General features: G+C 37.8%; 1 protein-coding gene across 1 annotated transcript; it reads left to right on the plus strand.

The window, feature by feature from the left end:
* The first annotated feature begins 6,450 nt into the window (after positions 1-6,450).
* Positions 6,451-10,173, plus strand: LOC149414550 (uncharacterized). Its single transcript, XM_089643820.1, has 6 exons — positions 6,451-6,621; positions 6,704-6,813; positions 6,983-7,220; positions 7,473-7,544; positions 7,657-7,773; positions 8,547-10,173. Exons 1-6 carry the CDS (start codon positions 6,538-6,540, stop codon positions 8,835-8,837), a joined length of 912 nt encoding a protein of 303 aa, XP_089499946.1. The 5' UTR covers positions 6,451-6,537; the 3' UTR covers positions 8,838-10,173.
* Positions 10,174-10,393: the final 220 nt, after the last annotated feature.

Here is a 10,393-nt window from a genome sequence, read left to right on the forward strand (position 1 = left end):
ATGTTGAATGAAGTGTAAACATACAGATTAAATATATCAAAACAGAAAAAAAGTAGAAAATAGATTAAACAGCACAATTATTTTAAACCAGGTATGAAAGATTTATGTTGTTTTTTTTCAGAAAGCCAAACCTGATGACTTGTCGGTGAAAGTATGGGAAGAAACCAAAAAAATGATGCACCTGGAGTACACGAAGAAGATGGAGCGTATGGAGAATGAGTCCAGGCAAATAATTCAGACTCGAATAAGGTTGACTGAAGACGAGTCCAGGGCCAACCTTCGGCTGAATGTACTGGAATCTGAAAATAAAATAAGGTTGATGGAGGAAGAGTCCAGGAACATTATTCATGCTCGAATAAGGTTGATGGAGGAAGAGTCCAGGAACATTATTCATGCTCGAATAAGGTTGATGGAGGAAGAGTCCAGGAACATTATTCATGCTCGAATAAGGTTGATGGAGGAAGAGTCCAGGAACATTATTCATGCTCGAATAAGGTTGATGGAGGAAGAGTCCAGGAACATTATTCATGCTCGAATAAGGTTGATGGAGGAAGAGTCCAGGAACATTATTCATGCTCGAATAAGGTTGATGGAGGAAGAGTCCAGGAACATTATTCATGCTCGAATAAGGTTGATGGAGGAAGAGTCCAGGAACATTATTCATGCTCGAATAAGGTTGATGGAGGAAGAGTCCAGGAACATTATTCATGCTCGAATAAGGTTGATGGAGGAAGAGTCCAGGAACATTATTCATGCTCGAATAAGGTTGATGGAGGAAGAGTCCAGGAACATTATTCATGCTCGAATAAGGTTGATGGAGGAAGAGTCCAGGAACATTATTCATGCTCGAATAAGGTTGATGGAGGAAGAGTCCAGGAACATTATTCATGCTCGAATAAGGTTGATGGAGGAAGAGTCCAGGAACATTATTCATGCTCGAATAAGGTTGATGGAGGAAGAGTCCAGGAACATTATTCATGCTCGAATAAGGTTGATGGAGGAAGAGTCCAGGAACATTATTCATGCTCGAATAAGGTTGATGGAGGAAGAGTCCAGGAACATTATTCATGCTCGAATAAGGTTGATGGAGGAAGAGTCCAGGAACATTATTCATGCTCGAATAAGGTTGATGGAGGAAGAGTCCAGGAACATTATTCATGCTCGAATAAGGTTGATGGAGGAAGAGTCCAGGAACATTATTCATGCTCGAATAAGGTTGATGGAGGAAGAGTCCAGGAACATTATTCAGGCTCGAATAAGGTTGATGGAGGAAGAGTCCAGGAACATTATTCATGCTCGAATAAGGTTGATGGAGGAAGAGTCCAGGAACATTATTCAGGCTCGAATAAGGTTGATGGAGGAAGAGTCCAGGAACATTATTCAGGCTCGAATAAGGTTTATGGAGGAAGAGTCCAGGAACATTATTCAGGCTCGAATAAGGTTGATGGAGGAAGAGTCCAGGAACATTATTCAGGCTCGAATAAGGTTGATGGAGGAAGAGTCCAGGAACATTATTCAGGCTCGAATAAGGTTGATGGAGGAAGAGTCCAGGAACATTATTCATGCTCGAATAAGGTTGATGGAGGAAGAGTCCAGGAACATTATTCATGCTCGAATAAGGTTGATGGAGGAAGAGTCCAGGAACATTATTCAGGCTCGAATAAGGTTGATGGAGGAAGAGTCCAGGAACATTATTCAGGCTCGAATAAGGTTGATGGAGGAAGAGTCCAGGAACATTATTCAGGCTCGAATAAGGTTTATGGAGGAAGAGTCCAGGAACATTATTCAGGCTCGAATAAGGTTGATGGAGGAAGAGTCCAGGAACATTATTCAGGCTCGAATAAGGTTGATGGAGGAAGAGTCCAGGAACATTATTCAGGCTCGAATAAGGTTGATGGAGGAAGAGTCCAGGAACATTATTCATGCTCGAATAAGGTTGATGGAGGAAGAGTCCAGGAACATTATTCAGGCTCGAATAAGGTTGATGGAGGAAGAGTCCAGGAACATTATTCATGCTCGAATAAGGTTGATGGAGGAAGAGTCCAGGAACATTATTCATGCTCGAATAAGGTTGATGGAGGAAGAGTCCAGGAACATTATTCATGCTCGAATAAGGTTGATGGAGGAAGAGTCCAGGAACATTATTCATGCTCGAATAAGGTTGATGGAGGAAGAGTCCAGGAACATTATTCATGCTCGAATAAGGTTGATGGAGGAAGAGTCCAGGAACATTATTCATGCTCGAATAAGGTTGATGGAGGAAGAGTCCAGGAACATTATTCATGCTCGAATAAGGTTGATGGAGGAAGAGTCCAGGAACATTATTCAGGCTCGAATAAGGTTGATGGAGGAAGAGTCCAGGAACATTATTCAGGCTCGAATAAGGTTTATGGAGGAAGAGTCCAGGAACATTATTCAGGCTCGAATAAGGTTGATGGAGGAAGAGTCCTGGAACATTATTCAGGCTCGAATAAGGTTGATGGAGGAAGAGTCCAGGAACATTATTCATGCTCGAATAAGGTTGATGGAGGAAGAGTCCAGGAACATTATTCATGCTCGAATAAGGTTGATGGAGGAAGAGTCCAGGAACATTATTCATGCTCGAATAAGGTTGATGGAGGAAGAGTCCAGGAACATTATTCATGCTCGAATAAGGTTGATGGAGGAAGAGTCCAGGAACATTATTCAGGCTCGAATAAGGTTGATGGAGGAAGAGTCCAGGAACATTATTCAGGCTCGAATAAGGTTTATGGAGGAAGAGTCCAGGAACATTATTCAGGCTCGAATAAGGTTGATGGAGGAAGAGTCCAGGAACATTATTCAGGCTCGAATAAGGTTGATGGAGGAAGAGTCCAGGAACATTATTCAGGCTCGAATAAGGTTGATGGAGGAAGAGTCCAGGAACATTATTCATGCTCGAATAAGGTTGATGGAGGAAGAGTCCAGGAACATTATTCAGGCTCGAATAAGGTTGATGGAGGAAGAGTCCAGGAACATTATTCATGCTCGAATAAGGTTGATGGAGGAAGAGTCCAGGAACATTATTCATGCTCGAATAAGGTTGATGGAGGAAGAGTCCAGGAACATTATTCATGCTCGAATAAGGTTGATGGAGGAAGAGTCCAGGAACATTATTCATGCTCGAATAAGGTTGATGGAGGAAGAGTCCAGGAACATTATTCATGCTCGAATAAGGTTGATGGAGGAAGAGTCCAGGAACATTATTCATGCTCGAATAAGGTTGATGGAGGAAGAGTCCAGGAACATTATTCATGCTCGAATAAGGTTGATGGAGGAAGAGTCCAGGAACATTATTCATGCTCGAATAAGGTTGATGGAGGAAGAGTCCAGGAACATTATTCATGCTCGAATAAGGTTGATGGAGGAAGAGTCCAGGAACATTATTCATGCTCGAATAAGGTTGATGGAGGAAGAGTCCAGGAACATTATTCAGGCTCGAATAAGGTTGATGGAGGAAGAGTCCAGGAACATTATTCAGGCTCGAATAAGGTTGATGGAGGAAGAGCATAATACAAACATGTTGATGCGCAAAGAAACACCCCCAACCCCCTAGCCCCCCGCTTTAGAGGTGTCAGTGGAGAGTCCCGCTGCTGCGCGTGCCCAGGGGACCAATTCTCCACCAACGGTTAGTATTTATTCATTTCCATTCATTTGCGTGTAATATCGTACATTTAAAATGTCTTCTTACTGCTCTAACGCTTCATTCAGAAGAAGCTCTGTCTTTGACGGATTCAACAATATGATAGTCGAAGAATAATGAATATTTCATATATTTTAAAGTGTATTTCTACATTCTGTTATATTTACTGTCAATAATTCATATTATTCTAATTTGTTTTCAGACAAGGATCTTCCACTGTAAGCAGTCCTTAAATAAATAGTCACCACGAAACAGGCAACCTAGTATGATGACTTGATGTATCTATTCTCTTATTAAATATCATGCATTTTATAAATAAATTAATATGATATTAAACAAACTTATTGATTTTCTTACTAAACAAAACTTACATACTCTTTAAAAATGTTGACGAATGAAGACCTGTCTATTTGCATTTCCGGTCTGGTTCATGTTTGGAGCTCCTTCCAATTCCATGTCAGCACCGCCACCTGCTACTGGTCCTGCTACTGCATCCTCATCGCCTTCACCATCACCATCATCTATTGGAATCCAATTATAAAGCACAGCATTATTACACACAAAATTCTAATGTAAGGAATATCTGTTATTTTGAATTGTTTTCTTACCAAAATCAGGATCATTCATATCGACGGCAATACATTGGAGAACAGCAAGAGCTACTATAGTTGTCTTGATGGTATCAAGAGAACCTGACATACCCCGCAGCAGGCAACGAAATCTTTGCTTCCACACACCAAAACATCTCTCTACCGTGTTGCGAGTAGATATTTGAGCCCTGTTATAGGCCTCTTCTCCGGGGTTTCTTGGATTCCTAACTGGGGTGAAGAGATATGGTGTACAGGCATAACCTCCATCTCCCAATAGTCGTCCATTGAAGTGACCATCTTCAAACCTTTGTTTGATATTACTTTCTCTGAAAATGCGAGCATCGTGGGTGCTGCCTCTCCAATGAGCAACAATATCCATGATTTTCAGCTTAGCATTGCACACAACCTGAAATGAATTCATTCATACATTCAATGTTGGTTAAAGTTAAAATTTCATAGGCACATATCGAGGTTTCACTTTACAAACCTGGACATTTAATGAATAAACCCCTTTCCTGTTGACATAGTACTGTCCGGCATCACCGCCAACTTTCCTTATTTTAATATGGGTGCAGTCAATTGCTCCAATAACGCCCGGAAAACGTTTTATTGCATAAAATTCTGCAACGGTTGCCTGTTGCTCGCCAATGCTCTGTGGCATTTTTATGTGCCGTGGAGCAAGACGAGCAAATGCAGTTGCAACGCGTTTGCTTATGCGGGACATCGTTTGCTGGCTAAAACCGTGAATGTCGGCACAATCATCCTGTATCTGCCAAAAAAAAGCTATATTAATTGAAAGCGTGTTTGGTTATCGATTTTGCTGATTTGCTTCACAGGTATGTAGTATTAAAAAGTAATTAAAAACTATCTTACTTCATTCCGCCCCCAGTATCGTATGGCAGAGAGAACTTGTAGATCCACGGAGATTCTACTTCCACGTCTGTTGTCGCTGACATGCAAGTCTGGCCGTACTAGATCAATTATTCGTCTCATATTGATTTTGGTGAATCTATATTTGCATCGAAAATCTAATTCTGAGAGAGCTTCAAACGGATCGTATCGCTTATTGTAGGTTTTACGTACGCGCGGTTGACGTACAATTCGTATACGATCGATGTTTTCCAAACCCGACCGCAAAATGTCGAGATTATCAAAAAAGTTTTCCATTTCGAGAGAGTTTGGTACGCAAGTTGACGCGAGTTTAGTCTATAAACCTAGGGGACCCGCGATCTAAAATCTGACAGGTCGATAATCTGCTGTATTACCCACCCGCGCATGCGCGCGGCCGTGAGTAAGAATTTGGAATAATCCGTTCATTTATGTGTACATTTATTTTCATGAGTAAGACTGTTTATCTTATTTCCTTTTTTTAAATTAACCATATTTTTAATTATTGCAATAATTTTATTACACGGTTATCAAACTGTCTGGCACGAGATTTCTGGGCGGCTGATTCTTCATTGTTAGCAATCTAATTTACTTTGCATTTCTCGTCCAATGTCTGTGTATCTCGTAATTGTAATTTAATTTTCAGTAGGAGTGTTTTAGGAAAAAAAATCAAATTGTTATTATTTCTTAACGTATACCGTTTTGTATTTTATATCATGCAAGTATGGAAGTTTGAGCCTAATTTTATTTTCAGATGTACTGTACAGGCAAAAGCTACTGAAAGGTGTAGTTCCTTCAATATTTCCCTGGATAAAAGTAGAAGGAAGTAATTTAGAATTAAGAAACAGACTGGAAAGGCATCTGAAACGTGAAAAAACATATATAAATTCTACAAAACCAAAACCACAAGATGAAGCGGCGTTGCCTGTGAATCTAGAAGACCCGGCGTTGTCTGTGAATCTAGAAGACGCGGCGTTGCCTGTGAATCTAGAAGACGTGGCAGTGGAAGTCATATTGCCTTTTGATACTCCGTGTGATAGACCGACTCTAGATAAAGACACTCAGACAGATAGTAAAAAGGAAAGGTTAACAAGAGAATTTTCAAGTCAAACCATAAAACACATTCAGCCTTACTCATAATGAAATCCCTAATACGACGATAATACTCCGTATTAGCTATACAGGGGTGGGGGCCTATACTGGTCAGATTAAAAATATTTACTCATAATCATAAATTTTCCCAATATAGCTCGACCGCTGGATTATGGAATATGATTTTTTTACAGTAGCAACACTTGAAAAATTTGGCATTTTGCGGCGTGTTGCCAACTTCACGTTTATTCAAATGTCAAAAAAGTAATCCAAGAATTGGTTTGTTTATCTTCGAATAACCTAAAAATGGATAATGTTGAGATTAATTTTGTTGAAGAGGTAGAATTAAAAAGGCGCAAGCGTAACAAAAATTGGGGTGACGTTGAAAAGGTTTGTTAACTTTTATCTTGGCTCTAATGTTTTGTTTACTTGTTTGAAATTAGTGTAAGTATAATGATTGTTTTCCTTGTAGGCCTTGTTGAAGGACTGTGTGACTGAACACGTGAGGGCTGTAGAGAACAAAAACTCGGACGGTAACACCCTAATTGCCAAGAGGGAAGCTTGGAAGCTTGTTTTATTAAAGTAAGTATACCTCCATAATATATCCGCATTGTTAACTTTTCTACAGATTAAACTTTAAGTTTGTCGCTTCGTAGCTTTGACATCCATTTCAAATAAAAAAATATCATAGTATAAAATTAATCAGGTAAAGGTATTCATACCACATAATTAATAGCACACTATTTTTCAGATTTAACACACTAAGTGACCAAAAAAGAGACATGGGTCAGATACAAGCTCAATGGAAGATGCTCAAATTGGCTTGTAAGAGCCAATTGAGCCGGTATAGGAGGGAAGTGATGGCAACAGGTGGAGGTCCCCAACCACCAAGTCCTTCGCAGGATATTCTCTCGATGGTGGATTTGTTACCACATGAATTCGTAACGGACAAAAATGTTGACGATAGCGATTCAACATTTAAAGCAAAGGTAAATATCTTTTTATCGAAGGAAGCAAATACTTTGTGGTGTGACATTATATATTAAATGGAAAACACACACTTTGTAAAACACAACTTTTTATATGAATTAATATTTAACAGCCAACCAGCATTTTTTTTTTCAAAAGATAAGTTGATAGTAATATTATTGAAATATTGATGGTTCTGTCTATATTTAAACTCATGTAAATCTTGCTTTAATTGTGGGAGTTATATTGGTAATTGTGTTTTATTATTACAGATGAATTTTCCTACATCAACCCCTCACTCCACACTGCCACACTCTGTTCCCAATAGGAAGTTGTCTTTTGAGGTAATATACCTAAACCTACTTAAATGATCAGCGCAACAATGAGTGCTAACTATTTGCAATATTTAAATCAGTAACTTTTCAGTTGGACATAATCTTTTGTTTATATCAACAGGAAACAAGTGAAGCTGATTCACCACCACCGCCACTATCACCACAAGCACACACCATCCAGCATGTCCCGCTGCATGCTTGCCCTCCACCTCTACCTCGGAGGCGACCACGCCATAAAGTAAGTATTTCTTCACACCACATTTTTGTTTGCTCAACTGACTTTATTGTCGTACCAAAACTGAAAGTTTACTAAGAAAAACAATAACTCATATATGAATATTATTTTTTTATGTATAAAATGCACGATAATTAAGAGATTTGCAGAGAATAGATTAAAACACCGTACTAGGTGACTAAAGTTGAATATAGTTATTTTGTATGTAGTGTTGACATATGGATTAATAAAAATAATAATTGTAAAGCGCCGTTTTTGTGAGAAATCACCTCTGCTGTACACTTTGTTATATATAGGCACTATCTAAGTTTATTATTTACAAAGATACATAAACATACTTACCTGGATTGGAAATTGGAAAAATTATAATAGAAAGTTGGAATTTTTTTATTATGTAATAATTACAGTTTACAATGTATAATAATATTTGCTAACAATAATGATATATAAAAATTAGTTTTCACAATTTTTTTTTTGAATTTTTTTGATGTTTCTCCTTTATGGAAGCAGACGCTTGTGTTTAAAAGAGATGCTGAGTATCGAGATGAACATTATTTATATAAGTATCCTTATTAATAATTTAAGGAGTTAAGAATATTAAAAATATAAGTGTATATCAACAATGTACAATTTAACGATTTATGACGTTACATTATTTAATTGACGAATTTCGTTATTTTGATTTTTTACATTGAAATGATCTCTGATAGAATAATTAATAATAATTATGTTAAACCAGTTATGAAAACTTTGTCATTTAATGTTTTTATTTTCAGGAAGACGACTTAGCCCAAATGAAGGCGAACGTCTTTGAAGAAACAAAAAAAATAATGCACCTTGAGCACCAAAAAAAAATGGAGTACTTGTTCAGGCTCATGAAAGACGAATCCAGGGCTAAAATTCGTCTACAGGAAGTAGAGTCACAGACCAGGGTTAGCTTGATGAAGAAGGAAAGTGACCTTAAAAATTGTCTACAGGATGAAGAGTCGCAGACCAGGATTAGGTTCATGGAGGAGGAACACAAAATTAAAATGTCGATGCTGAAAGATGGATGGATAGCCAAATAATTATTTTATTTTAAGAGTATGTATGATATATGGTGTGATTGTGGGCGAGGCAAGTGGTTTGACAGACTGTCCTCTCTGCGTAACCTTTCTAGGAAGGGTGCAATGTTTGGTTAATTAGAATTTGTATACATCCCAATTGATTTCTCGTAACCCTCACTTTTAGTACTACCATTACGTAGTGGAATCCAAAAGCTTGTCAATGCATTGTCATTGTAGTTCAACAATAGCTGGAAAGCGCACATTACTTATGACTTGTTCATGTTTTCAGTTGGTTGTTGGTCATTCACTGACCCATAAGGGTTGGGAAATGGAAGGTTAGGTACATTTATAAATTAAACAATCTCTTCTTGCTATACAAATGTCTCATATATTGCAATAAATGAATCCACGCTACTAGAAAAAGCTTTATTCTCTTTGTGGATGGATTTGGCAGTTAATTTACTGATTTTAAATCTATTTTTGCTGTCATGTCTCTCTAAACTGTCGGCCAATGAAAATACATGCAGTTTTGTTAGGTTTTGATGAGCAAATATTAAATATTCAGTACTCGACGTAAAATGTGTTACGAGGTTGAACTTTCAGGAAATTAAAAAAAAAAAAAACAAAGAAAAAACTGTTTTGTTAATGAAGGTTTTTTGAATCTAAACTCTTAACTGTAACCTTTGATAAAACTACAGAAAAAAACATCATCCACATAAAGATTCAGCATTAAAAAACTAGGCAGAAAGTTACAAGTTTTACATAAATAATAGAATAGTTTACAGTTTATAGGAACATAGTATGGAATGTGTTAGTATGGAATGTTATAGGAACATAGTATGGAAGCAACACCAATAAACCGGAGTGACCAATCACAGGCATCCGGAACGTTGGTGTTGGCAGCTCTCTATGCCGTGAAGGAGCGCATCTAGTGGAGTATCCTTGTTCATCAGAGCGTTTGGAGTGGGAGTCAAACCCCCGGCAACAGAGACTCGAAGATGTGGGCAACATGAAAGCAAACCAAAGAAAGATTAAAAAGTACACATATTTGTATTACTTTGTGTTATTCCACAAACTGTTCATTAAATATACTATGGTTTTAGCCATGCTTGACATTTGTATAGCAAGAAGAGATTGTTTAATTTATAAATGTACCTAACCTTCCATTTCCCAACCCTTATGGGTCAGTGAATGACCAACAACCAACTGAAAACATGACAAATGACTCTCCGAATAAGCTAATGGGAGAAGAGTTTGGAACGTTAAGAGAGTTAGAGCGAAGCATGTCAGTCCACCATTAATCGAGTTATCTGCATTTATCCCTTCTTTCAATATCTCTACAACCTTGTCAATTCTCATAAACATGCTTTCCAAATACACTCTCATTTACCTATTAAATATAAAGTACCCATTAATCATACACATTCATTTTAAAGTTAAGTTGAATTGAATTCCTTGTAATATAAATAGACCAGCTCAACGCCCATCTAAACATAATGAGGAAATCTATAAATGGTTTCTCAGTTAGGTGAATTACACATGACTATAAATTAAGCACGTTGTAAACTGATTTCCCT

Source organism: Hesperophylax consimilis, chromosome 20 (assembly GCF_061612785.1).
Source record: "Hesperophylax consimilis isolate HC1 chromosome 20, BYU_Hcon_1.0, whole genome shotgun sequence".
Classification (NCBI taxonomy): Eukaryota; Metazoa; Arthropoda; class Insecta; order Trichoptera; family Limnephilidae; genus Hesperophylax; species Hesperophylax consimilis.

Excerpts from the sequence above, each read along its gene's own strand:
- LOC149414550 (XM_089643820.1), top strand. The coding sequence starts at position 6,538 with ATGGATAATGTTGAGATTAATTTTGTTGAAGAGGTAGAATTAAAAAGG. Across the intron at positions 6,622-6,703 it reads ATTGGGGTGACGTTGAAAAG|GCCTTGTTGAAGGACTGTGT; the intron begins GTTTGTTAACTT and ends TTTTCCTTGTAG. Across the intron at positions 6,814-6,982 it reads TGGAAGCTTGTTTTATTAAA|ATTTAACACACTAAGTGACC; the intron begins GTAAGTATACCT and ends ACTATTTTTCAG.